Below are 27821 nucleotides of genomic sequence, written 5' to 3' on the forward strand. Positions count from 1 at the left end.
AAATGCACTTTTAGCGTCATATGGGCATGCAAGCATTTTTAAAGACATGCAATAAAAATATCGTATTTGTATCACAGCTACGTCCTATAGGGGTCGCTATAGCAGATACTCTGCCTCCATCTAACTTCACCCCTCCTTCACTACATCCGTGAACCTCCTCTGTGGTCTTCCTCTTTTTCTCCAGTCTGGCAGCTCCATATTCAACCTCCTTTGTCTCCCAATAAAAATCTAATTAAAAAAGAGTCTAAGTATAAAAAACTATTAATTTTTCAGAGTAAATGCTGCAGAGACTTTGTGACAGAGATCAAAAACAACTGCTGGTTTCTTGCCCTTTATGCTGAAGTTGTACCTCCTTGACTCATCACTGTAATTCACATTTTAGTTCCTTGTGGTGCTGCTGATGTTCCAACTTCCTGAAACCTAAACATGTATTTAAGAATTATAATATGTATAGTTTAGCTTTTCAGTTTGTTTGTCAGGTGTGGATGTCGAAGGTATAAATAAGAAGCACAGACTGTGCGCCTCCATCTTCACAGATGTTATTGGCTCCTCCCAGACAGCTTAGTAAAACATTCCAGCCCACCTCTGGGAATCTGCTGGCTCCTCGGCACACTCTAACTGAACTTCAGTCAGGACTTTACAGGAGTTAAAAGAGACTGAGCTGACACAAAATGAGAGGACTTGTTGTCTTGGTAACTTTGGCGTGCTTTGCCACAGCTCAGCACCAAGCACTGATTGACTACTTGGAGCGGAGGCTGCTTGCTATTGAGGTAAGACTCTCTTTACCTCCCTGCCGAGCCCTGCGCTCCAGAGTCCCTCTGAAAGGAAACTTCTAGGGACAGAGGCAATGGAATGCAGATGTGGCCAAATCCTGGAGAAATTACTGGAAAATACAGCTCCTTTAAGGGTACGGGGACTGTGGCCTTTTTGTCTGAGTTGTGAGTTAGAAATGGGCCTCTGAAGTTTCCTTAGTCAAGGTATACGTGCATGTATGTTACCAACAAAAAAAAAAGAGTTTATGCAAAATTGCATCAGTGAAAAAACTTTTTTTGAGGGCAAGTAGTTTTCTGGCATCACAAAGAGATATTCTAAAAACCAAAAAGGGCCAGGGCTAACCTTTTTTTCTATGATGGACACAAATTTATTTGGCTTAATTGGACAAAACTAAAACACAAGAACAGACTGATTGATTGTCAGCCATGACTGTAATTTAATTTAAATGAGAAGCTTGAACCTTTTTAACACACTTTATTTAACTGAACTCCCAAAAATGCTATTTACCCACATCTAACAGTCTCAGCTCATGTCATGTTGAATGATTACCTGTGGGAAGGATCTCTTTTCATTTCCTTCTTCCACAGCGGGGTCATGGGTCAGGCTTGACCACAAAGCACCCAGCTGTATTCTGCATTCAGCTCATAAACACTCGAGCTGGGTGGAAACTTGCCACGTGTGGGCTGAAGCCGGTTGTTTTATTCTTATTATTATGGCTTTCTACCACAGTGTTTACTGAGCCTGAAAAGGACATCAAATTATGGTGTTTTCATTGCAGTCAGGGCTCTCTAGAAATCCACTCAAGCTCACTGTATAACACACATCCTATTTATTATTCTGAGTGCTATACAGACAGGGAATACATGTCTGATCATATCTCAGTTATGACTAACCACCTTTGTTAAAACAGGACAGGATCTCTCTGTGGCACGAGCAGACCACCCGCTTTGCCTCCGAGCTGCGGGAGCTGAAGCAGCAGATGGTTTCCCAGCTGGAGAACCTGGACAAAGAAAAAGAGACACTGAGGATGAATATAGACAGCGTGGGGACCAGGGTGGACCGGGTCGAGCGGGAATTAGACTATCTGGAGACACAGAATGGGGCTCAGCCGTGTGTGGATGTGGACGACAAGCTAATAGAGCAGCAGGTGACTGTGGTGAAGGAAAAACACAAGTCCAAATATTCACAACTCTCAGGTGAGAAATGAAATCTTTACTAAATACCCTGATTTTTTTTATTGGGGATGAACATGACATGCTTGAGCAATGCATGAATAATGTGACCAACAGTTCAAATATAAAGTCAGCTGACAGCTTATTGGGTATACCTTACTAGGACCGGGTGAGACCTTCTTTTGCCTTCATTAACATTGGTTAACATTGGTGGCAGAAATTCAACAAGGTGCTAAAAACCTTCCTCAGACATTCTGGTCCATATTATCGTGACAACATCACACAGTTACTGCAGATTTCTCAGCTGGACATCCATGATGTGCATGTCTGGTTCCACCAAATCTTGCTCTACAGCATTGAGATCTGGTGACTGCGGAGGTTATTTGAGTACACTGAAATCATTGTCATCTTCTAGAAACCATTTTGTAGTGGTTTGAGCTTTGTGACATGATGATTGCACTGCTGAAGCAGCCATTAGAAGTTGTGCACACTGTGGTCATGAAGGATCAAGAACAAAACTGGGGTAGGCTGTGGTGTTTAAACAATCCTTTGTTGGTACTAAGGAACCCAAAGTGTGACAACAAAGCATCCTATAAACCATTAAACCACCATAAGCCTGCAGCCTGAACTGTTGATACAAGGCTAGATGCAGCCATGCTTTCATGTTGTTTACAGCAAATTCAGACCCTGACATCAATCAAGACTCATCAGACCAGGCAACAGTTTTCTATTCGTCTGTTGTTCTATTTTGCTGAGCCCGTGTGAATTGTAGAATCAGGCCTCAGTTGCCAGTTGCTTACCTGTCAGGAGTGGTACTTGATGTGGTCTTTTTCTGCTGTAATCCATCTTCTTTGAAGTTCAGCCTGTTGTACATTTGTTGTCGCCTTCCTATCATTTCAAAGCAGTTTGGCTATTCTCCTCTGACCTCTCTGTAAACTCTACAGATCACTGTGTGGGAAAATCCCAGCAGATCAGCACGTTCTGAAATACTCAGAAAGCACTCAGCCCATCTGGCACCAACAACATTGCCACGTTCAAAGTCACTGAAATGACCTTTCCTCCCCATCCTGATGCTGTTTTTAAAGAGGCTGTCTTAAACACATCCACATGTCTAAATGCTATTGCTGCCATGCAATTGGCTGATTAGATATCTGGGTTAACAAGCTGTTAGACACATGTACCTGGTTGCCAGTAATTGCATATTTATTTCATTGTCTATGAGAGCCAACTCATATATATATTTTAAAAATTCCCAACTCGCCCTGCAAGGACCCAAGCTTTATCCTTAAAGCTTGGGTCCTTTGCCAGAGGCCTGGGAGCTTGAGGGTCCTCTGCAGTATCTTTGCTGTCCAGTAATCATTACTGCAATTTGCATCATTTCAGATGAATGTAATACTGCATTAAATGAAAGTTCTTTTATTCTTAAAATTACATTTAGTGATCCCAAGTGTCACTTAAGTGTTAAGTGTTTTGAGAGGCAGTGCCTTTTAGTTTTTAAGGAATGTTCTAAAAATAGCTTGGCACTGTAGTTTTTAGCAATCTGTGTAAAGCTGGAGGAAACTCTCTTTAATGTCAGACAGACTCACATTTGGTAAGCTTGTGAGTTTTTATGGCACCAGGACTGCATGCAGAATTCATTTACAAGCCAAGAAAATAAAATTAAAGCAATTAATTACAGTTAACTAAAGGAATGTGTCACCAGTGCAAGGGTGTCTGGCTGATATAAAAAATAATGCAGAATTAAAAATAAAAGCAGCAATGATTGTGCTCCTGCACTTTCATGCATGTTCAGTTTTACTGGAGTCAAGATGTTTCCTGCACGAATTTGGATGCCATGTTTCCTGGATTGTAACTGGTTTTGCATAAACAAGTTACCTAACACTTCCTGTGTCCATTAGTTGGTGTTTGAGAACACCCACTAATTATATGTCATGCTGCTGTTTACCATGTGTGGAACCCACAATGAAAACCTGATGATCATTTACATTTAATGATGATTATCACCTACAGCTGATTTCCAGATAGCACGGTGGCATTATGACCTAATACTGGCAAGTAGCTCGGATTCTGCACATGAAGTTTGGGACAGATTGGACAGTGCACATTTGAGATCTAACAATTTTGTTTTGTTTTGTGTCAAATGATTGATTTTGACATGCTGTACTAAACAAACTCCTCTATGAAAAGCTCTTCAAGCAAAAAAGCCAAAAACTTCAGTTTTGGCCATGCTTCGGCCCTCAAATGATAAATAATTGATTTTTGCACTGTGAGTACTCGGTACACTATAACCCATAGTGGAGAACACAGAAACTTGTTTGTGGGATAAATTGATCCCTGGCTGGGTTTTCTCATGCAAGTACCCGTCCTTCCACAATATGAAGACAGCCATATTTATAATGCATATGAGCTAAATTTACTTTAATTTAATAAATGAGAAGTTTAATCTATGGGCACAGGAACATTTCTCTCTTTGTTTTTTCTTTCATGGACAGTAGACAAACTTATTAATCACACAAAAGGAAAATGATGCTAATAGCCAATTTAGCTACTGGCTGTTTTATCTAATTAACACTCAACTGAAAGCAGAGCTGATGCTGATGACTGGTGGGAATGTTATTAGTTTTTCATGGGAACCATGAATGTGTGTGCCACATCTAATGGAAATAAAACGAGGTGTTCTTTCTGAACCACAGCTATAAATAGTACAGACGTGATATTTGAAAACTGTCAGCTGTGTCGAGTAAAGCCTGTCCTGCTCTCTGTTTCAGACTGCAGCGACATGATCTCCAGCATAAAAGCCATGAAGATACTGAAGAGAGTGGGAGGGCAAAAGGGCACTTGGACTAAAGACACCAACAGGGCCTCTGGGAAGGTCTACATTTTTAATGGGACGGAAGACGACATCATCCACGCGTTTGCCTCTGTGCAAGACTTCACCCGCTCGTCGGGCATGTCTCTGTCCAGTACAGTGAAGCTGCCGTCAGCCTGGAGGGGAACAGGACACGTGGTCTACAACAACTACGTGTATTACATGAGTCAGGCTGACGAGTTAAAGGTGGTTAAACATGACCTGCAGAATAACTCTCTGACAGACAGTGCAGTGTTTCCTGTGCAGGACCACGTCCCCGTGTATGGTCTGACCCCAGAGACGGTGATTGACCTGGCTGTGGATGAGGAAGGCCTGTGGGCCATTTACGCCACACAGCAGAATGAAAGGTACATCTCTCTGGCTAAAATGGACACCAGCTCACTGGATATTGAGCAGATGTGGGACTCAAATTGTCCCAGAGAGAATGCAGAGGCGGCCTTTGTCATCTGTGGCACTCTGTATGTGGTGTACAACACCAAGCAGGCTGGACGCTCACGAGTACAGTGTGTGTTCGACGTCAACGACATGGTGACCAGTGAAGATGCACCACTGGTTTACTTTCCAAAACGCTACGGATCTCACTCAAGTCTGAAGTACAATCCCCACGAGAAGCTGCTCTACGCCTGGGATGATGGCTACCAGATCCTGTACAAGCTTACCATGAAGAAGAAACTAGAGATCTGAGTTTCTCTAAACAGCCCTAACGCTGTATTCTGAGAGGTTTTAGCTTCTAAACTACAGATGAGGTCTCAAAACTAACGATTTTGTAGAATTTAAGATCATTTCTCACCTTTCAGGGAGTTTCAGAACAGCTTAAATATAAAATCTTGGACTCTAACATTGTAATCCACTTCTCATAAAACCTGGAAGCTGCAATAACACAACATTTACTGTAGGGACTGTGAGGCAGGAGACAAACCTAAGAAATGAACAAGAGTCTGTGATAATTATTTCATGCTACATAGACGTTATTAGGAAGTGACAAAGCTTCATTAGAAAAAAAAGGAAACGTGAGTGGTTTCCCAAGTGTTGGCCATCGCACCCTGGTGGGCAGTTAAGGTACTGTTGGTGGGCCACAATATGATATTTACAAAAAAAAATAAATGGAAAAAGGAAATACAAGAAAAATAAGTCTGAGAATATGAAGTGAAGAAAATACTCAACCTTTATTGTCCACAATACATAGATGGTACAAAAATACTGATTGTGAGATGATCAGGATGAAAAAAGAGGAAGAAAACAGCCAAGATTCAGGAGTGTGAGACTGTAATTATGCATCATAATTTTCTTTTCAAAAATTCAGAACTAATTTCAAAATTCTCAGATTTATTTTGTGATATCTGGTGTTTTGTGGCTACCTTAACCCCACTTCTTACGAGACTACACTGTGTTTCCATCTTTAGAGTTGTTTCTCCATCTGCTGTTGAGTGGACCGAAACAGATATACTGTACTTACCCATGATTAGCTGCTGTCGAAGTTTCTGCAGTGGCTCCAGGCACTTTTGTGTTTTCACAGATATGAGGCAAATATTCAACACATCCTTTTAATAGCATAAAACCTCTGTCAAACCTCTGCCACTTTTATACCTGATATTTGTCATATCAACATGAATCTTTATACCGATCTTTAATCTGATCTATAAGTGCTTCTCAACTGAATCCAGCTTCTTGAATCTTCCTTCTCAGCTCATTTGTAGTGACTCCATTGGATTTTAACATGACAGTTTTGTGTAGCATTCACAGTAATCTTGTCCATGCAGGTAAATACACAACATTAATTACACCCTAGGAAATGTTATCTTTTGTAGCTCATTAATTTAATATTTTTTAGTGTTCAGATTTATATCATAAGCACTGTTAACATAAAATACAACCACTGTGTAAGGTGAGCTGAAAAATGTAACTCAGACATTAGGATACTGTATGTGCAAGAAACCGCTAGCAGGCTAGCACCCTGTGCATTATCTGCACTCTTCCCACATGTTGAGCACATGCGCATTTTTGCTAAATACCACCCAAAAAATGAGCAAACAGCACCACTATTGCGATTACTATTCTTTGATGTTTATTAATTTATATCTGAACATAACTTTCTTACTGCCATTTCTTCTACACTTATATCTCCTTTTTCCCCACTATCATATTTTTTTCCTAATAACTGTTCATTATAAAAATAACTGGCAGACTAACCATTTTAAACAAGGCTGTCAGTGTTTTTCTATGTACAGTATATAAAGATTGATATAGAAATATTTAAGCATCCATGTAAGATTTGACTGCTACACAGTTGCCGCATTGAGCGATGTGGAGCGTTATCCTGCTGGAAACAGCCATCAGAAGCTGGGTACACTGTGGTCATAATGAGATGGACCACAGACATAGATATCAAATGGTGTGAAGATAATAGTGGTTGTTGAATATTATGTTATTCATGATTATAATAAATCTGAAGAAATTTAATTGAATTATGAGTGCTTTATTGATTTTAGTAACGTGTGTTGTCCTCTGGGGTTAAGAAGACCGCACAGGACAAAGCGGTGCAATGGGGATAAATTGTCACGCCATACAGCTTTCCAACACATCTTTGATTTTGGATGTTTAAAATGTGAAGTCAACCAATTTTGTCGTGTTGACAACACAACAAAACAGGCAGCACAATTTGACCATCTTGACCATGTTTAAATGCACTGAGCTGTCGTCATTTGATTGGTTGATTCAGCAGCTGAACAGGTGGATCTAACTATAATATTTAAACCTCCGTTTTGCTTCACATCGCATCTAATTTGTAAGACTGCTTACCTAACCAGTCCAAAAGTCTTTGGAGCTATAATTTTATCATTAACATGATTGCCTGACATTTCCAAGATTGATAAAATTACAGAATCAAGCTTTTTAAAAACCACATTCATCATAAGTACTTTAGTCCATCTGCAGGCTGCAGACGTGGTCTTGTATGCTCGACTGGCCAAAGCTTAATGAAGCATGAAAATAATTTCACAACCAGACGGCCTGTGAGACTCTGGTATTTGAGTCATATAAAGCGCTTGGTAAAACTTCTACATCTGTCTCGAAGTGTAAGATTTCGCTCACCCGTCCAAAATAAGATTGGTCAAGTTTATAATGTATCAATAAAACCAGTAAACAAGTTTAAACAAGTTTATTTTTTCCAAACTGTAAATAAACATTTATAAAAATGGCTTAAAATTTAGAGTAAGAAAAGAGGCAACAGTTACATAAAATCTGAATTACAATACATTTGGAACATTTTTATACCCGACTGAGTTTGCTGAGTAATCCTGCCATTAAACCTGAATCCCACCAGTAATTAAATGAAGGTGCACTTTTAAAATCAATTAACGATAACTAGGACTCAAACCAAGCTAGAAAACCACTGCTTTCATCTCATCTCTCTAATTTCAGTTGTGACCGATTCACTTCAGCCCATCGTAATCAGCTGCTGCTCACCCACCGTTATTTGCACTACCCCACAAACTTGTTTGATCACGTTTAATTCTAACTAACCTATTACTTCAAGATGGACATGCTAAAGACAACATACCATTAAAATTTGGAAATATAATGTTATACAAATAGAATGGGTCTACCCAACCTGCACTGACTCAAAGCCCATCATAAATATATCAAATATGACAAGTTGCATATAAATATGCAAAATAATTATATTGAAAATTACAGTTAAATCCTCAAAACTATGATAAACATTGAAACAGTGAAACTCTCACGACAAGTTGCTTCTTGAGGGCTGGTTTTAGTTACTGAAGAATCCAATGTATTCTGTAGTGTCCACTTTTTCCCGTCCATTTGAGTCATGAACCTGAAGCATGGCGAGTCTTTATTGCTTAGATATAGCTGGCATTAAAAGAGCCTGTTATTTTGCACAACTCAGAGTCTGAGGTGGGGAAGTGGCATGGAGACATCACGGAAAAATCGATGCACAAGAGCATTTTTGGCAGACAGCCTTTTGTTTGGATCGTAGTTCAGCATTTCCTGTAAAAAAAAAAAAAGAAAAGCAGTTAATGAATACAGCCACGTGCTTCAGTCAAAAACTAACACAAGTCATGGAGTTCATGACACTGTTCAGGGTGCACAGTGGTCAACTCTCTAGTCTGAAAGGGACACTTTCACAGGAGAAAATATTCCGATAGGCAAAGCAGATAGAGGACCAACTTCTTTGGCCATGAATATATAATGAAAGTGCCAATAAATCAGAAATGTTCTCACCCCGAGCAGTTCTCTTCCATCTTCGTCAAGAAGAGGCACCACTTTTGATAAATCTTGCCGAGCCCACTTGGGGAAGGTTGGTTTGTAGTCAGGCATGGATGTGACTCCGGGCCAGACCGTCTCGTCAGGCGTCCCCAGAGTACGAAAGATTCGGAATAACTGATCTATCTCCGAGTCACCGGGAAACAAAGCCCTCCTGGTGACCTGTGGGCAGGGAGACATGGTTGGTGTCTTTTGTTCATTTTGGAGCTTTTTCTTTTTTGCTGTTAATAATTAAAGTATGTTACCATTTCAGCAAAGATACATCCAAGACTCCAGATGTCAACAGCTGTGGAGTAGTACTTGCAGCCCAGGAGAATTTCTGGGGCTCTGTACCAAAGTGTTACCACCTGAAAAATATCACAGGAGTAAACAGTTGTGGCATGCACTGAGCTAAGAAATTGTAGGTGCCATTAACCTACATAGTAGAGACCACATGAGAGCAGAGCAAGCACATCTGAAGTTCTAGCCATTTATAATCTTATAACTCTAACATTTACTTAAGTAGGTTGTCAACGCCTTACTTCATGTGTATATGCGCGGACGGGTACTCCGAAGGCTCTTGCCAGGCCAAAGTCAGCCAGCTTGATCTCACCCTGGGCGTTGATGAGGAGGTTCTGGGGCTTCAGGTCTCGATGGAGAACCCTGTGAGAGTGGCAGAAAGCCAGGCCTTGCAGCAGCTGAAAAAGATAGCTCTGCAAACACAGCAAAATATGCTCAGTTGAGTCAAGCCTGACTTCCAGAGTACAATTCTTAGCAGTATTAACTGCTGAAAGTATGAATTCAAATCCGCTGTGATGGTTACCTTTACTAGAGGCAGCGGGATACCAGTGACTGAGGATGAGTCCATAAACTTTTTTAAATCCTGGTGAAGAAACTCAAAAACAAGATAGAGCTTGTTCTCGGTGTGGATAACATCGCGTAATCTGCAACATGTTGACAGGTAAGTTGGCTTAAAAAAAGCAACATCAAACAAGTAAAACAAGAATACTGCAAGCATGGTTTAGACATAGCTGTAACATAAAGCACTTACTTGACAATATTTGGGTGACTGAGTTCTTTGAGAAGCGATATCTCCCGGATAGCTGTGCTCGGTACACCCTCTGTTTCCCTGAAATGAACAAACAGTAAAAGAAACAGGTTTTTATCTAAGCTAAGCATGTATTTTAGTATCCTGGCAGTCTGACAGCTGATCAAGTCCTGAAAGCTGAAAGAAACAACAGCACTACACCTTTATGCAGTGCACCTTATAAATTAGCACAGATTATACACGCCAGTGATTACGTTTTCTCTGGTTTGAAACAAAGGTCACAAAGCAAGCAACTTTGACTAACGGCACATCTGAATTTTCAGTAAGGTTTTCTTATGCAGCCTGAGGAAAATGATGGCAACACAACAAGCTCATAAGAGCTGTAAGGTTATGTAGGTGTCCTATGTAAGGACTGCTCCTTCTGTGGCCATGAAGACTTTGCTCTTATGTCCAGTGTGGTTGTAGGAAGTTAACTGATGAAGCAGTCATGCCCTGATGGAGCCACGAGGTAAGTAAACTGATTACATCAACTCTTAGGCACAGTGAAACTTGAAAACCTACGTTAGCCTGGTGGCCCGAGGATAAACAACACTAGTTTGTTTACTTACGTGTCCAGCCTGATTTTCTTCAGAGCGACAGTTTCTCCCGTCACTTTGTTCTTGGCTTTGTAAACAACCCCATACGTGCCCTCTCCAATTTTCTCAACTTTCTGAAACGAGTCCATCTCGTACCAAGCGCAGGTCTTTAAGCGGCAATTAGCCTTTTAGCTCTTTGTGTCGAAGCTAACGAATGCTGGGTAGCTACTAAGGGAAACCTCGCATATAACCATGTAAGTAACTGCTGCTCAAGGCTTCTTCATCCGGTCCGCACGCGCCACAGGTTTAAGACTTAATTCTGACTGAGGATAAACTATCTCAGGTCAGTGCGAAGTAGCTAAAAACAAAAGAAAGGGTCATTTGCAGACCCTGTTCATAACAATATCCGTAAAATGTGTGGTTTGCGCGGCGGTGGCGGCTCGTTTGAAAAAAAAAATCAGAAGCAACACAACAGCGTTTCCCGCGTTAGACTGGAGGAGTTCGTTTTTGTGTTCCAGACACACCGGTAGGTGTAGGTGGGCGGTAGCCTAAATGCTTTTCTCTTCCACTTGAGTCCTATTTGAAAAATTGTTGTGCATGGTACTGCTCTTATCGATTAAAGAAATAATTTTAAAACAATTTTTTATCGGCTAATTTTAAATTCTTAGCTTCTGTTTAACAAAAGGGTGCAAGTCGTGATATAGAGCGGTGTCGTATCGGGATAACAAGGAAGAAGTTAACAAACCCCCTCACAGGTCACATGGTTGAACGGCGACGTCGTTATACGTAAACTACGTCGGAAAGACACGAACGGATTATAAAGTGTACAGAACGCATACTATTTACTGTCTTTCTATCTATGAATGTAGCCACAATTCACAGTTTTATAGATGTGTACTGCACAAATATGAACAATTATTCAAACACATACACAATCCAATGCAAAATATAAATGCAAAATAAAAAGCATGAGCAACATTGTGTATAGCATAATAAAAACATTAGTTGTCTTCACATCTATGATATATCTTCTGCATCTTATAGTCACGCATACAGCAGTTTTAAAAGTTAGAAAGCTGTTTTCCTAATCCTAAGAACTTTTACTTTCTATAGTTATTCAAGCATGGTGAGAGTAAAAAAAATAAATAAATAAAAGAGAACAATTTGATCTCTTCAGTGGCAGGAAGTGTTTGTAATGACCCACTGGATTATGGAGCAATGCTTTCCAAGTTCTGTTTTTTAACTGTTTTTCTCTTGCTCTCTGTTTTGATTGAAAAACTAAACTAATTAACAGACACAGTGATGGATCTGATATAGTGTAATAGGACACATCTGTACTCAAATAATACCTTTGAAAAAGGTCTGGTAATGTGTGTCCACCTGCAGATCCTTTGTGTTCTTTCAAAGGGGCAACTGGATTTAACACTTTGTTCATCTCAGGGGCCAAAATGACCTGCTGGGTACCAGTTAAAGCTCGCTTGTGGTTTGTGAACAGGAACCCTGAGCTAGCCTCTAACCAGAGGATAAGCTGTACCATTTTTTTTAAATTACACAACAACACTTTGTTTTATAGAGTTATACACTCACCATCATCCTCATTCGGCAAACAGGTTGAACTGCTCGTTAATGCAAATAAATAATCAGCCAATCACATAACAGCAACCTAGTGCATTTGGGCACATATACATGTTCAAAGCGACCTGTCGAAATTCAAACTAGACATCAGAATGAGAAAAACAGGTGGGTAAAGTGAATTTAAATGTGGCATGGTTGTTGGTACTGATTATTTCACAGTACCAATGTCACAAACTTTTAAATCTGTAAGGATTTAGTGATGGTAAGAGTATTGTGACTTATCACATTAGCAACATTATGAGTGTAAGTAGTAGATCTAATCTGGTGTTATATGATTATGCTGCAGTTGTTTAAAGTCACACATTCAGTTTTAATATTATCACTAACACCCGTGTTTTTCTCTGGTATGCCAGATGTCTGCTTTAAACAAGGTCAATATTGATCTGAAATTTTAACCGCAATTGTGTTTAAGTCAGTAGGTTCCCCCTGCAGCATGAAGAAACACCCTCATTTGGTGCTAAGAGACACAGAAAGCATTCATTCCAGTACTGCACATGATCGAAGCCTGCAGGCCCAACATGTCTCCACGTCGCATAATTATATGTGAAGTGACGTCTTTGAGCACCGCAAAGATGTTAGTTCTCATTTCATTGTGTCGACTGTACTAAGTTTCTCCTGTAGATGATCAATGATCTGTAAAATTACGACTGATCCACAGAAAGTGACGCATGTAACTTGTCTGAATATTTTTCTGTCAGGAGGAGGATCCAGATTTTCCCTGTTCTCCCTGCAGTTTAGAGGAGTTGGTTTCATAATCTGTGTGGACAGAGGTAATTAGGAAGCAAGTTTCCTGTCAGGAGATCTCCCACAGCCTGAATAATCTGATGGTGAATCATAAGCAGCCTTGGCACAGGTCCTGTGGATTGTTCTGCACTACATGCTCCATCATGTATCAGTGGAAGCTTTGTGTTTGTAGAAGTAGTTGTGCTGTACGTGTTTACCTTGGTTTGAGGTTTCTCTTTAGGCAAATCTTCTTTTTGTGTTAGTCTAGTAGAAAAATACAAACAATGAAAAAAAAATGAGGAGAGTTTGTTTTAAGCCATTTGAACACACCGAATGACTACTGATGGCTGCTGTGGTCATGAACTGATTTGACTGTCTAGTCTGGTACTTTTCATATACCAGATGGCTTTATTGATCTGGTTTGGGGTCAGTTCTAAATCACATCCCTCAGTTTCTAATAGTAAGTAAAGTAAGTAAAGTTTATTTATTAAACGCTTTTCATAGACAGGTAGTCACAAAGCGCTGCACACAGAGATTAAAATAAACAGTACGATAAATAGCAAAATGCACAATATACACAATATAGAGTTTAAATGTAAATTAAAAATATAAAAATGTAAAAAGCATTGGTCAACAGAAAGCTTGTTTAAACAGTAAAGTTTTTAACTGTTTTTTTTTTTTTTAAAGGATTCCACAGAGTCAACCAAACGTAGTTGTAGAGGTACACTGAAAAAAAGGGATTGGCCAGCTCTTGGATTTATGTAAGCATCTTGCGTGTATTTAACACAATTGCCTCATGGTTTAAAGTTAAGTGTAACTATATAGTTTAGATACTACATAATATGCAGAGCGGGTAGATTCAATTGTTCATATCATGTTCGAGTGAAGTAAGTCAATGATATAGCAATGTTAAATCTCGCGACACTGCACAGGATTTCAGTCTTGCACGCTTTGGATCGTGGTTTGAGGAAGGCATCCATCTCAGTCAAGTCGAACAGCCACCTCTACTTTTTTTGGTAAACCGAAAAAAGTAAATTGGGTGGTTGTTACGTTAAAAAAGTCTACCTTGTAATTTGACCACAAAATTTTCATGTTTCTATCTTGAACGTAATTAAATCATGTAGGATCTGTACTAAATTCAACAACTTAATCTGTTCTTGTTGAGATGACATGATACAATCTAGTAAGAGTGGTTAGTTGCTGGACTCATGAAATTAACAAGATTACATGAGATTTCAAACTGCAGGAAAATCACTAGGGTTATAAGAGGCAGACAACTACACACACACACAACGTGTATGCTATTGCTTTTTATTGTGGTTTAACCTGTCAAGGACAAAAACGTACAGAAAATTCTGCATCAAGCCTTGAAATCATAGCTTTCCCACTTTTGTCAACCCTGGATTGGTGACATGGTGGTTAGCGCTGTTGCCTCACAGTAAGAAGGTCCTAGGTTTAAATCCACAATATGGCTAGTTTGCACTGGGTATTCTGGTGTCCTCCCACAGTTAAAAGTCATGCAGTTATTAGAGTCAGCTAAGGTTGATTGGTGATTCTAAATTCACCATGAATGTGAATGCAAATGGTTGTTTGTCTCTATGTGATTGACTGGTGAGCTGTCCAGTGTGTAACCTGCCTCGTAACCTACACCCCCCCCCCCCCCCCACCCCCCCCCAAACCAGAATAAAGATAGGAGGATGTTAGTTGTTGTAGATCCATTCAACTTTTATGATAACCAGACTCTAGACTTTGTTGAACATTATGTAATATGAAGACAACATGTAGTATTTAAGTAATCAAGTAGTACTGTGGTAAAGGTTATTGAATAGTGTTGAAATAAAATGACAAAATTGTGAAGGATTAAAATATTCCAAGAGCTCAACTTACTTCATCTAAACATGTGTCAATCACGTTTTATGAACACAAAATGCACAGGTTTATTGACTATGAATAAGTTGTGTTGATTTAACTCAGTTGTTTAAGTTTCTGCCAAAGCAAAATGTTTGTGTGCAACCAATGTCCACTATTGAATCAAGTAAATCCAACGTGGCCTTTTTTTCAGTGTAGACTGTTCCACAGCCTTGGTGCCACAGACTGAAAGGCTCTCTCCCCTTTCGTCGTCAGACGTGTTCTGGGAGCAACCAACAAACTCTGAGTCTGTGAATAGTGCGTGAAAAGAAAAGCCTGTGTGACTGTTTGACTTCAGTTTTGTTGACACGCTCTATATTGATTGTGCTGAAGTAGTTTTTGAGGATTCCAGGCTTTACTGGCCTTGTTATTAAGTGCAAATGAGAAATATTTATAATGTCAAATAATTTGTGCAGAAAGTGATCAGATTTCACGAAACAAGGTTCTGTGTTAATTCCATAAATTCCCTGAAACCCAGGAACAAATTTATTAAGATAATAAAAAGTGGAGGCTAAATGAGCCTATTTGTGGTATGTGGTATGTTAAGTCAGGTGCTCCTTGTGAGGCCTTTTTCTCCTCCTAAACTCTGTTGAGTAGCGCATGAGGGGTCACATGTAGTGCATTCTGAATAGTCTCGCGGGCATGAGAGAACATTACTGGGAAAGCCACCAGTCACTGTCAAAATGAGTCCGTTTGACTCTGTATAAAGTATAAGAATTTATCTGCACAAAGTGGAAATAAGAAAACAAAAAAGCCAAACAAACAATTAATAAAACAACTGAAAATGGAAAATTAGAAAGTGGGGGATAATAAAAAAAGCAGTCACTTTACACTTTACCTTCTTAACTGATTTAACATGTTACTTGTTATACCTGAATGAATTTTGTGTGTAATAAGTAAAAAATTAGTCTGAAAAGTGTTTTTCCTCCTCTTTAACAGTTTTCTGAAACACAACCTCAGTCGGGAAGCTGTAAAAAATGAAAATAAAAACAAATGTAGAAAATTTGCAGATCGAATAAACTCACGTTTTATTTTCAATTAAAACTGAAACCATTAAATTGTTTAAACTGAAAAAAATGTTTCTCCTCTTTAGTCCAGAGATTTTCCAAATCTTGATTCCTCTGACTGCAGAACAGTTTGAAATTTTGCCTCAGTAAATTTTAAATGATCTTTATCCCAGAGACGATGGCAGCATTTCTGGACCATGTCTTCACAGATAATGAGTTCTGGAAGTGTTCTTGAGCTCATGCAGTCCTTTCCATGACAGAATCATGTTGTTAATGCAGTGCTGCTGATTTTTGGCCTCAAGCTTACTTTTTTCCTCTTCCCACTGTCCTTCTGCAACTCCAAGATGCTCTTTTTATACCCAATCATGTAACTGATTTGTTGGCAGTTAAACTAATTAGTTGCAAAATTTTCCTCCAGTTGTTTCTTTTTAGTAACACTTACTTTTCCAGCCCTTTTCCCCCCATGTCCCAACTGTTTTAAGTCTTGCCATCAAATTCTTTATCAGTAGGAAAAGCTGTAAAACTTGTGAAAATATAGTTAAAAGTCCAAAACTTATGCCTTCCTTCACAATATCCTAAGCCATCAGGTGAGACGGATTGGAGTGTTTGACAGGTCGATTCTGGTCCTCGGGCCTTATGTTTTACATCCAGTGGTTTCCTCCATTTGTCCACAAAAATTCGAGAGCATCAATATAATGTCCCAGCCTGATTAGAGTCATAACATCAATGATGAGCGACTTCCATAGAGAAATGGAGGGAAGCTCAGCCCCCACCCATCTCAACATAATGCTTTTCCTGGCTAACATTAACAGTGACTGAATTACATGCTCATGTTGTACCAATGAGACAGGAATATATCCCAATAAATGCATTAATGGATTTTCTGTCACCTGATGACCAATGGCTGTACAAATATTGGCACAGACCTCTTTCCAAAATGACTGGATAATAGCACATTCCCACAAGCAATGGAATCTAGTGCCCACTCTGGCCTTACACTTGAGACAATTCGGAGATGTTCCCATATTATACTTACTATAAATATACGGAGAAATATACACATTGTGCAAAATTTTGTACTGCAGTTCTTTAAATTGGTTACAAACAGAGATTTTAGACGGGAGGAGCAGGAGTTTGTCCCATGCCTGTATATCTATTTCACATTTAAGCAACGTCCCCCAAGATTTTCTCAACCAGGCCAATTTGTCCACAATTAGGGCATAAATCTCTGAATAAAACTTTGATACAAAATGTTTAAGCTCCCTATTATCCAGAAGAAATTTCTCCAACTGAAAAGAGGCTGTTGAGATTTGTAATGATTTAGCATTTTTTAACACATAATTTCTCAATTGCAAATACTTATAAAACGCAGTATTTGACATAGAATACTGGGACTTCAGGGATTCAAATTTAAACTCACCATGTTTAAAGAGGTCACAAAACCTCTTTACACCTACTTTATGCCATCCCACAAAGCTCGACCCTTTGTTCTGCGGCAGAAGGTCTGGATTATTTATAAGCGTTGACAAAATATTAAACGGAAGACTACTGTTAAAAAGTTTTCTCAGTTTTCCCCACGTCCACATAGCATTATATATCAGCGGGTTATGCTTTATTACATGAGGTAAGTCATTTAGGCGTTTCTCTGGAAAGTTAACAGGCGAGGATGGTTTACATAATACTTCTTTAATATTTAGCCATGGCAGATCAGAATGTTCATGTATCCAGGAAGAGAGAATCCTCGCTTGTATTGAGAGAACGTAATTTTCTGTTTGGCACTCCCCACCCGCCCAGATCTTTCGGTAACTGTAGTGTCTCCAATTTAATTTTGGGTTTTCTTCCTGCCCAAATGAAATCCACCATAGCCTTATTAATTACTTTAATATCTTCTGATTTCAAAATTGCAAACAACATGCCTGTGGGATATTAGTTTCTATCTTTTAACTGTGTGAGGAAACCACTGCATCACTTCAACAGCTCAAGTGGCCACACATCTGCAGTCCAGAATTGACTACAAACACACAGATCCAAACAAATCAGCAGCAGCTGAGCAGCCCAGTCTCCATACAAGAGTCTTCCTGGAAATGATCACAGGCAAAGCTGAACTTATAATTTGGTGTACTTAACAGCATTTTCACACAACAGCTCCCAGTGTTGGAGCTAGTTTATTACAGTAAGATGTCCTTCAGAATGAACTTTTAATGTTTGACTTATATTTGCTGAGAAAATTATTATTTCCAGAATAACGCCATTTCTGCCAAAGTATTTGCGATCCTCTGCTGCATGAAACTCTGCACCGTCTGAGATCTGAACTTGGGTGTGTCATCTATGCTGCAGATTCTCTGAGCTGCAGCAGCCCGAGGTGAACACCGGGATACAGAGGAAATAAAAGGATGCTATTGATCTGCAGTCCACACACTCATCTTGTGATGCCCATACCCACATAGCTGTAAGGTCATATGTCAAACACAGACATGCATCGAGCTTTGCACACAGCTCTCCACACTCCAACCTGAAACAAGTATTGCAAACATTTGTATCATGTCCAGACAGGATCCATTGATTTTTCCAGTATGCACTTATTAAGGATGTGAATTATTAACATGCACTTTATCCACAAATATGTTCTCTGTACAGTTTCTTGAGTTCTGGAGATTTCTGACACTAACAAGCAGAATCTGAAAATAAGCTGATGAAATATGGCTAACATGAGGCTCTCCAATGACAACAGTTCAAAGGAAATAAACCAGCTAGCTCAGGTAACATTAAAAATGTAATAATACAACTTTATCAATGGTAAAAGTTATGAATAAAAGCCACAGTTTTGCCAAATACAACTGAAACTAATAAAACTCTACTTACTCTTCCTAAAAAGGGGGAGGTGCCAATTTGCAGACGAGTGATGTCAGAGGGTAGAAGAAACTTTATGGTAATTGAGGTCCAGGCCCTTCTTAAAGAGGGTAAGGAGACTTTTGTTAAGTCTCTGGGAGTTAAGTTGGGCATCAGGACTGCAGGGTGAGGATCAGGGCTCAGAGAGGAGAGAAAACCAAACACACGATGAAAACTTTGGTGCTGCTTGTTTTAGCATTTGCTACTACAATATCTGCAACCAGTGAGTATACATCCAAAATTACAGACAAGAACAAACACCAAATTGTTGTTTAATGTGTGTTTTATAACTCTTTCTTCTAAAGGTATACCCCTGAAGAAGAAGAAAGTAACTTCTTTGATATTTACTCTTTAAAAAATCAAATAAGGAGATAAAAAGGGTAATGGCTTTTAAAAGCACCTTTTTAATGTTGTTGGTTTTTTTTAGCCTGCGGGATTATACTGATTTCATTGCCCACTTTTATGAAAATGAAAAATAGGAAAACTACAAATAAATAAAAAAAATATTAATCACCTGACGGGATAAAAAATACAGTATTCGGAGAGTTAAATATGTGTTTCTTGTTAAGACAGGGTGATTTGCTATGTGTGATGCATGAACTTTGTACAAGCAGAGGTGATTACTCTGGATTACTGTGACTGAAGTAAATCAACACATTTCTTCATGCCCACCAATTACAAGCTTGTTTAAGCTTAGCTTTTATTTGGATAGCTATTTAACGCTTGTTTCATGCCAGCACACTCTCCACTCTGTTAAAAGGAGGTACCAGAAACACATTTTCACAGTCCAATTTCATACTATTACATGTTTTATGCCAATTTTGATTAATGACTTTAGACTTCTAGGATTTCAAAGGTGATTTATAAAGTCTAAAATGGTAATTTTTATCTTTTATGTTCTGAAAATCATTAATCATGTCACAGTGGGTATATTTTAGGCTTTGATATCTAAAAAGATATCAGAGTGTCTTTTTCATATTCACTAACACATCACTATCTGGGAGAAAAGGGCAGTGAGTCAGTGTCTGGAAGCCCTCATTCCTCTCACTGGGATTACTTATGTTGCTGCTCAGCTGATAGTCACATGAAAGGGATTGAGGGGGATTGCAGGTCCTGTGACTCACACTGCCAAGAACCCTGACACCCCTCCACCTTAACAATACCAAGAAACATGAGCAGACTGCACCTTATCTTGACAAATATACACATACTTAGAATTATGTCTACAATGTAAAAGTTTAAATTGATTACAATGTTGAGCTGAATGTGTATCTACATTTAATGGGCATAATTAAAGTTGTGGGAGGTGGCAGACTAACACTTGCTGCATGGTGCTATTTTTTTTCTAAAGAGTTTCAATGAATTCTTACAGGGCAGAGAAGTCACTTCACTCGTTATCGATCATGGAACTCACGCATGTACCCGGTGTGGAGTGATGGAGACCCAAGATTCAGAAACTGCTGGTTGGGTGAGCTCATTGATTTTTCTTTTCATTAAAGAAAAAAAATTAAGATCATAAGATGCTAGCTCACAAGACATGTTATTTTTCAGGTGGTAACGTAACCTTCGCTCTCAAGAATGATGCCCCCACCCTGACTGGAGCAAAAGCAGGCTTCACTATTAATCTGAATTTCCCACCAAACCAGACGGTGCTCCCAGGAGGAGAGGTGGTCTGGGCAAATAACTGCACCGTCGATGGTAGGAAACCTTCTTACCAAGGGGGGTTTAAAGTAGAGGCATTAGCCAGTACCAGAGATGTAATATTAGCAACTTAACTTTTGCAGAACCAATTTTGTAGTTTTTTCAATAGTTAAACAAAAGTCATTAAGTTGTAATGTACCAGATATTTCTTCCTGCTGCATCTTTGATTAATGGTTACTGTCTGTGTCAGGCAAACAGTATGAGGAGGGTCAGGCTTTGTATCCAGACCGGGACACTAATTGGACTGGAGTTTTCCCCGATGGCACACCTTTCAACAGGAGCCAGAACAGGAAGCCCCACTATGTGTTTGTGTGGAAAACATGGGGTAAGTTACAACTACACAGGCTCTGCAACAGACCAAATGAACTGGCCGGGCTACCAACTCTGACAGAGGGGCACAGGGATCAACCAAATACGCACAGTACACTCATAAGGAGATGTAGCCACAGCTATAAAAGTGCATAAATATACTTCTTAGGTCCTCGGGTGCCGGAGCGCTTTAGTGAACTCATCACACAGTTGAACTGTTGAGTGTAAGTGTGGAACATCGTCAACACATTGACTCTTGTTTTGGAAATTTTGAGTACGGTCATGCTTGAAGTTTCAAAGAAACATAAGGGGTACATCCCAAAGTCTGACCTCCATCCATCTACTCAGTGTCCTCCTCGCACTGCAATAACTTATAGCAATATGTTTTGGGGTTTGCTTGTTTTTTTGCTAACTTAACTTACAGTCGAAGTCTATCAGCAGAACTCTCCTGAGGGGGCACAGGGACTTTATCAGACCCCCGAGGCCCGTCCATAATGACGAGGCTGCAGTATCCCAGAATCTTTATTATCTTTTTTTTCCTGATTAGCAAAACTTGGGAGAAAAATTTAATAAACAAAAAAATGGCATAATGTGATTTCATATGGTTAGAGTAAGAACAGATGCAGCAACTTTTACTATGAAAACAGAAAGTTTTAAGCAATTTTCAAGAAACTGTGTCATGGTTCCTGGGTTGATGAACCAGTGTTTTGGGTTTCACTGGTTTATGAAGTGATTTATGTTCTAGTACTATACTGTTTCATCCTAGCTTTTTTCAGTCGGCTTGCTCCAACTTTACATTTTTACTTTTAGTTTTATCTGCCATTTGCCAGTGAGCTGACGTCTGTCTGCAGAGTCCTACATTTGAGTCCTCTCTCTCTGCCTGCTATACAACCATTGCATGGTTTCACAACTCCATACACGGAACTGTGTATGGAGTTGTGAAACCATATTCAGTCATATACCTCATATAATACCTGCTTGTTTAAGCTACTTACATCTTTGTTGTGCTTAACTTTATTTTTTAACTGTTGTAAACAAAGATTTTCACAACTTTGGGATGAAGGTGATGGCTAGAAAGTATAAATGATTACTAATAGATGTAAAAAATTAAATCTTCACCGTATGGGACTATTCTTTATCTCATCTGTATCAGTCAGGTCATGAAAAATAAGTTGCTTAAATGTTTTCATTAAAACAAAATTGATGTTGTGATATTAACACTATTTGAAACAAGAGATATTTCGGACCAAGTGCTTCCCATTTTTCCATGTTCATCATGAGCAGATTATGTGGCAAGCATCACCTCGACCCCACCCTGTATGTCAGGCTTCACTGATTATTGTGCTACTGTCCTCTAAATCACCCTAATGTGACTGTGTTTTAGGGCGTTACTGGCAGGTGGCAGATGGACCGTCCTCTTCACTCACCATCGGTACAGACAACATTCCCCTGGGCTCCTACAACATGGAAGTCGTCATCTATCACTGCCGTGGCAGAAACAGGTTTATCCCCCTCGGATATGCCTCTACAGTCTTCACCATCACAGGTGACCACTGAAACAGTCTCTAAGCTCCAATGTGAGGGAAATGATCCTGTATTTCTTTCTTTTCAGAGCTCTCATCATGACAGCTCTTTGTTTTTTGCTCCGTCATTAGACCAGGTTCCATTTACCATATCTCTGGCCCAAATCAATGATGTAAATCAGAACGACCAGAACTTCATCCAGAACCAGGCTATTGGCTTTACCGTCAACATCCACGATCCCAGCCAGTACCTTAACAATGCAGAGATCAGCTTCACTTGGGACTTTGGTGACAACAGTGGAACTCTGATCTCCAGGGAGCACACGGCCACACACACATACATTGCAGCTGGGACCTTTAGGCCTCAGGTGATTCTGATGGCGAGCATCCCCAATAACTGTGGAAACCCCACTGCTGGTGAGATCTCAAAACTCATCAGTCGACTCTTTACCTTCTACATGTATGCTGTTTCGCTCTGTAGCTTTGTGCTTTTCTTTCAGCTGCTCCTGTTGATGCCTCTGCTGCCCCAGCAGTAGTTGTTATGGCCTCCAGCCAGGCAGCTGTCCCTGCTGTCCCAGTTGAAGGAGGAGATACAATAGCTGTGGATGTTGTCGCCACAGAGCCCTCTGTGCAGCCCGCAGACGCAAACACAGACAATGGAGAAGCGGCTGCTGATGCCGACACAGAGGTCGTGGTAGTTGCCTCGGTGGCCCCTGCAGCAATAGATACAGCCGTTGTTGCCGCCAACACTGCTGCTCCTGCCGCAGAGGTAGAGCAGGAGGCAGCTGATGCAGAGGTGGCTGCTGCCACCGTTGCACCAGGAGCCGAAGAGCCAGCAGATGCTGATACGGCTGCTGCAGATAATACTGCAGGGGTTACAGTTGCCACTGAAGATGTAGCTGTGATCGATGCTGCTGCTGCCTCGGTTGCCCCTGTTGCAGAAGGAGAAGAAGTCGAGGTGGCTGACACCATCACTGTTGCTCCCATCACAGACGGAGCTACAGAGGAAGAAGCTGCAGATGGTGTTGAAGCCGTAGAGGCTACTGCTGCTGCAGAGGTTGCGCTAGCTGAAACACAAGCCCCTGCTGATAATGTTGTTGCGCCTGCTGCCACTGAACCCACAGCTGTGGAAGAAGCTGTAGTTAATGCAGAAGTGGAAGCAGTGGAAACTGAGAATGAAGTTGCAGCTACTGCAGCTGCTGCAGGTGAGCACATACTGTAAATTCAAACACCCATAAAGAAAGGAAACAATTCCTCTTCTACCAGAACTGTTAACACAATCCTCTGTTTTTTTTTTCCACGAGCAGTTGAAGACGAGGCTGCGCCAGCCGAAGGTGAAGTTCAGATTGAAATGGAAGCAGATCCAGCTCAGGTTGCCCTCGTTGTGGCTAAACGACAAGCACCAGAGCTGACAGCTGACTGTATGGTGTACCGCTACGGCTCCCTCGCTACATCTGTCGATGTTGTTCGTAAGTCACAACAGTCTTCTTCTTTAGCCTGCACCCTTCACAGTGGATCCCTATCCTTAGCGTCCTCCTTTGTCATACTAACACTCTGCTTGTCCTCCATCACTATATCCACGATCCTCCTCTTTGGTCTTCCTCTTTTCCTTCTGCCTGGTAGCCTCATATTCCACACCTTTTGCCCAGTATGTCCACTTTCCCTCCTCTGCACATGTCCAGATATATATACTATAATATACATGACACTAATGCTTTAACAGAAAGAATTTTAGTCATATTAAAATCTTTCTTTCATCCTGTTTCAAACCTGCAGAGGGTATCGAAAGTGTCGAGATTGTACAAGTGGCCAACGTTGTGTCACTGGAGACGGCGTTGGATCAGAATGCTGTGGACGTCACTATTTCCTGTCAGGGAAGGTGAGTAAAACATTCATTAAGACTCTGCACAAGCTAAATCAATAGAAGTTTAGTTTAGTCTGGAGTTTTAAACACTATCTCTATTCACACTGCACTCAATCCAAAAACATTCAGTGAGGTAAGTTTCTAATCATTGTGACTTCTCATTAAAACTTGAAACACATGCGATCCAAACACCTGTCAAACTCGAACCGACCACTTTAATGAATCAATGCACAAACTTACAGACAACAACATTATAGTATCAACACAGTCCAACAAACATAAACTATCATAATATACTGTTATGTGTCATTTTTTTGTTTAGTAGATTATCTTTATAGAGTTAATACATCAAGTCATCTTTTTTTTTTCCTTGCAACAACATCTCTGCATCCTCAATCTCTCCTTCCTGTAGTCTGCCAAGTGAGGTCTGCACTGTTATCTCTGATGCTGACTGTATCACGCCGGTGCAAACCATCTGTAATGCAGCCTCGCCCTCTCCAGACTGTCAGATGATCCTTCGTCAGTTCTTCAATGACTCTGGAGTATTCTGCCTTAATGTCTCTCTGACTAATGATGTCAGTCTTGCCATGGCAAGTGCAAGAGTCAGTGTGTCAGTAGGTGAGTAAAAGGAAAAACAACAACCAGAAACTAAAATGAGCTAATTTACAGGGTTTTTTTCTCATTTCTTCTCATTATGTGCTTCATTTTCAGCCTCCGGTGGTTCACCAGCTGGAACTGCTGCTACGGTGCTCGGTGTTATGGTTCTCGCCTGCATCGTCTGCTGTATTGGTTTGATGTACAGGTAAACTTAGGAAACATTCTTACAGTCAACAATTCTTTGTATGTTACGCAGGTATCATGGATCAATATGCATGCAATGACCACGCATTCCTAAATTAAAAAGCCACGTCAAACTGACCAGGAAAACTGAATATTCATATTACATTTTAAATATTGCATAAACAGTTATAGGTGGAGTAAAGGCCCAAGGATAGATTCCTTTGGAACATCACAAGTGGCTGCTTATTGCATTGTAAATCATATATTGCAACATCCAGTATAAATTTTACCTTCATCAGTGGAATCATACAACATTTTATAAAGTTACAGTTTCTCTTTGCAAGAATTAGATAAGAAAACTGATTCAACCCACTTTGGGCCTCTGTCTTCTACTTTAAGTGTCTTAGCCAGCCTGGTGTGTTAGCTGAGTTTGACACAAAGACTGAGAGCAGCCCACAGGCATTATAAAACCAGAAAAATGAAACCACAGCAGGTTTAAGCTTAAGTGCCTTAAACCTGCATTCTCTCTGAAGGCCACCAGATGGCGATAGCTGTGGTTACACAAAGACTTCCAGTCCTATAGAAGTCTATGGGAAAATAGTTTCCTGTTCTGACCTCTGCAAACACTTTCTTGCCGAGTTTATGGGCTTCTTCGCTCATGTCGGCCATATTTAATAAAAAAAATTATCTATAATTGTAAATCTTAGTTACACTATGTTCCAAAAAGGAGAAATATCTGTCTGGTTGACAAGTTGTTAGCCAATTAGCAATCAGTTTAACAGTCAGACCCATCACCTGTTTTGTTTTGGATGGGGGGAAACCAAGTTAGCGACAGTGTAAAAAGACAGTTGTCAGTTTGCTCCTGATTGATGTTGATTGTTGATTGTTTAAGTGATATTGCTGTAAGTGCAATTTTTCTAAACAGGCGTTTCAAGCAGTACCAGCCGCTGAGAGAAGACCGTGCTAATAATGGAGGCATCTCTGCAGTAACATCAGTGCCTTTGCTCTTGTGGAACCTGCTGAGTAGACAGTCACCAGGAGAGAGCCGTCCACTGCTTCAGGGAAGGATTGTGTGAATGCTGTCGTTAATAAATGCACTCAACATCAACAATATTTGCTAACATATCGCCTATAAACAGAATACTGTCTGTACTGTCTCTGACACTGTAACTCCCTGCCATTAAACCAGAACCAATGAGGTGAAAAGAAGCCCCATGTGCAAGATATGTAGGAATCAGGAGTGCCTGTGCAACTGTAAAAGTGTGTTTAAGGTGTTCAAGCATTTGAAGTGGAAACTGATATTTATTTTGATCCATAATATTTGTATTAATTGGACCTGATAGTTTAGAGAAGTCATAACATATTCTCTTATTTGTGGCCTACATATACTAAACCTATTGGAAAATCAATACTAGCACATTTCCATTCAATGTCTTTACAATATAAATGAGAGAAAATGTATAACTGAACATCATTTGATACCCTGAAATTAATAAAATGGAACTTTATCACCATTGTTTGTTTGCCTTGATTTTTTTTTTCAGTCATTCTGAAACTGATGCTTGATGCTTTTAGATTGTTTATACCCACTTTTGACCTTACCATCTGAATAATGAGCAGAATTTGGGACTCGGACCAAATAAGGTTTTTCTAATCTTCTATTATCTAATTTTATTAAGTCCTTGAGAATTATAACTTCAGTTTCCTGTCCTTGGCTGACAGTAGTGGCACCCCGTCTGATCTTCTGGTGCTGATTTGATATTTTGTGTATTCACAGATGCGCTTCTCTATATCTTGGTTGTAATTGGGTTACTGTTGCGGTTCAAAGCAGCATAGCCATTCTCCTCTGACATCAACAAGGCATTTTCACCCAGAGACCTGCCGCTCACTGGATATTTTTCTTTTTCAGACCAGATGGCTGTGTTGAAAATCCAAGTAGATCAGCAGTTTCTGAAATACTCAGACACCTGGTACCAACAACCAGGCCAAGTTCAAAGTCACTTAAATCAACTTTCTTCCTCATCCAGGTGCTCAGTTTGAACTTTACAGGTCATCTTGCTTGACCATGTCTACATGGCAAAGTGCACTGAGTTGCTACCACATTACTGAATGATATTTGCAGTAAAAAGCAGTTGAACAGGTAAGTTTACAAAATGCAAGTGATAACATTCATCTGTAGGTCAGGAAAGCTACAGTGACGATAGCTCAATAGCTGGAATACGTGCTGCATGTGTAAAGATAAGAAGCTTCTTATATTTGCAGATCTACAATCCATACAATTAAAAAAACATCCTGTTAAGCTTGAAAGAAAAAGCCCTGATTGAAAATGGTGCTCGCATGTAAAGTACCTGGAACAATGCAAAATCAACTCAAAGTACTTTCCCCAACACCAAACAGCAGTTTTCTTAAGTAGAAACTAATACATGGCACTCAAAAATCTATGACAAAATACGCAGATGCTTTGTTTGGACTACAACATTATGTGTGGTCAGGAAGTACTGTGGTTGTAAGAACGCTGTAGCTGAGTGCACTGAAAAAATTATTACTATCAATATCATTCTCCACTGAAGTAAAATGATTTACTATAACACAGCAGGCTACACTCAGGTACCGAAGGAACAAAGCACTGGTGATAGTAAGGTTCATGTATGACACGCTGCAGCAAAGGAGAAAAGGCTGACGTCATTGCAGCAATCTTTAATGGAAGAGGCTTTATATAGAAGAAAGACATGGAGTGAAAGGGAAGCCAAGGGGAATATGGCTTTCATATTATTATTCGTA

At 39.9% G+C, this 27821-nt stretch overlaps 3 protein-coding genes across 3 annotated transcripts; 2 read left to right on the forward strand and 1 right to left on the reverse strand.

Annotated features, from left to right (window-relative positions):
* Positions 1-584: 584 nt before the first annotated feature.
* On the forward strand, positions 585-7220 carry olfml3b (olfactomedin-like 3b). The gene is made up of 3 exons (XM_006784335.3): positions 585-770; positions 1685-1970; positions 4715-7220. The coding sequence occupies exons 1-3, from the start codon at positions 672-674 to the stop codon at positions 5497-5499; spliced, it is 1170 nt and encodes a 389-aa protein (XP_006784398.1). The 5' UTR covers positions 585-671; the 3' UTR covers positions 5500-7220.
* Positions 7221-7957: 737 nt separating this feature from the next.
* On the reverse strand, positions 7958-11180 carry cdk2 (cyclin dependent kinase 2). Its single transcript, XM_006784334.3, has 7 exons — positions 10735-11180; positions 10130-10207; positions 9902-10022; positions 9621-9791; positions 9345-9446; positions 9058-9261; positions 7958-8823 (listed from the first exon to the last, which is right to left on the reverse strand). The coding sequence occupies exons 1-7, from the start codon at positions 10848-10850 to the stop codon at positions 8719-8721; spliced, it is 897 nt and encodes a 298-aa protein (XP_006784397.1). The 5' UTR covers positions 10851-11180; the 3' UTR covers positions 7958-8718.
* Positions 11181-18923: 7743 nt separating this feature from the next.
* pmela (premelanosome protein a) lies at positions 18924-26554 on the forward strand. Its single transcript, XM_006784333.2, has 12 exons — positions 18924-19086; positions 20236-20331; positions 20415-20561; positions 20755-20889; positions 22258-22419; positions 22529-22813; positions 22897-23601; positions 23704-23865; positions 24173-24275; positions 24673-24878; positions 24972-25062; positions 25966-26554. Exons 1-12 carry the CDS (start codon positions 19032-19034, stop codon positions 26114-26116), a joined length of 2298 nt encoding a protein of 765 aa, XP_006784396.2. The 5' UTR covers positions 18924-19031; the 3' UTR covers positions 26117-26554.
* Positions 26555-27821: the final 1267 nt, after the last annotated feature.

This window comes from Neolamprologus brichardi, chromosome 5 (genome assembly GCF_056152115.1).
Source record: "Neolamprologus brichardi isolate AB-2024 chromosome 5, ASM5615211v1, whole genome shotgun sequence".
Classification (NCBI taxonomy): domain Eukaryota; kingdom Metazoa; phylum Chordata; class Actinopteri; order Cichliformes; family Cichlidae; genus Neolamprologus; species Neolamprologus brichardi.

Coding starts and splice junctions, on each gene's coding strand:
- olfml3b (XM_006784335.3), top strand. CDS start 672: ATGAGAGGACTTGTTGTCTTGGTAACTTTGGCGTGCTTTGCCACAGCT. Junction 771..1,684: donor GGAGGCTGCTTGCTATTGAG/GTAAGACTCTCT, acceptor TTGTTAAAACAG/GACAGGATCTCTCTGTGGCA. Junction 1,971..4,714: donor CAAATATTCACAACTCTCAG/GTGAGAAATGAA, acceptor TCTCTGTTTCAG/ACTGCAGCGACATGATCTCC.
- pmela (XM_006784333.2), top strand. CDS start 19,032: ATGAAAACTTTGGTGCTGCTTGTTTTAGCATTTGCTACTACAATATCT. Junction 20,562..20,754: donor AAATAACTGCACCGTCGATG/GTAGGAAACCTT, acceptor TGTCTGTGTCAG/GCAAACAGTATGAGGAGGGT. Junction 22,420..22,528: donor TACAGTCTTCACCATCACAG/GTGACCACTGAA, acceptor CTCCGTCATTAG/ACCAGGTTCCATTTACCATA.
- cdk2 (XM_006784334.3), bottom strand. CDS start 10,850: ATGGACTCGTTTCAGAAAGTTGAGAAAATTGGAGAGGGCACGTATGGG. Junction 9,792..9,901: donor TCCCGCTGCCTCTAGTAAAG/GTAACCATCACA, acceptor CTGTGTTTGCAG/AGCTATCTTTTTCAGCTGCT. Junction 9,447..9,620: donor TCCGCGCATATACACATGAA/GTAAGGCGTTGA, acceptor GATATTTTTCAG/GTGGTAACACTTTGGTACAG.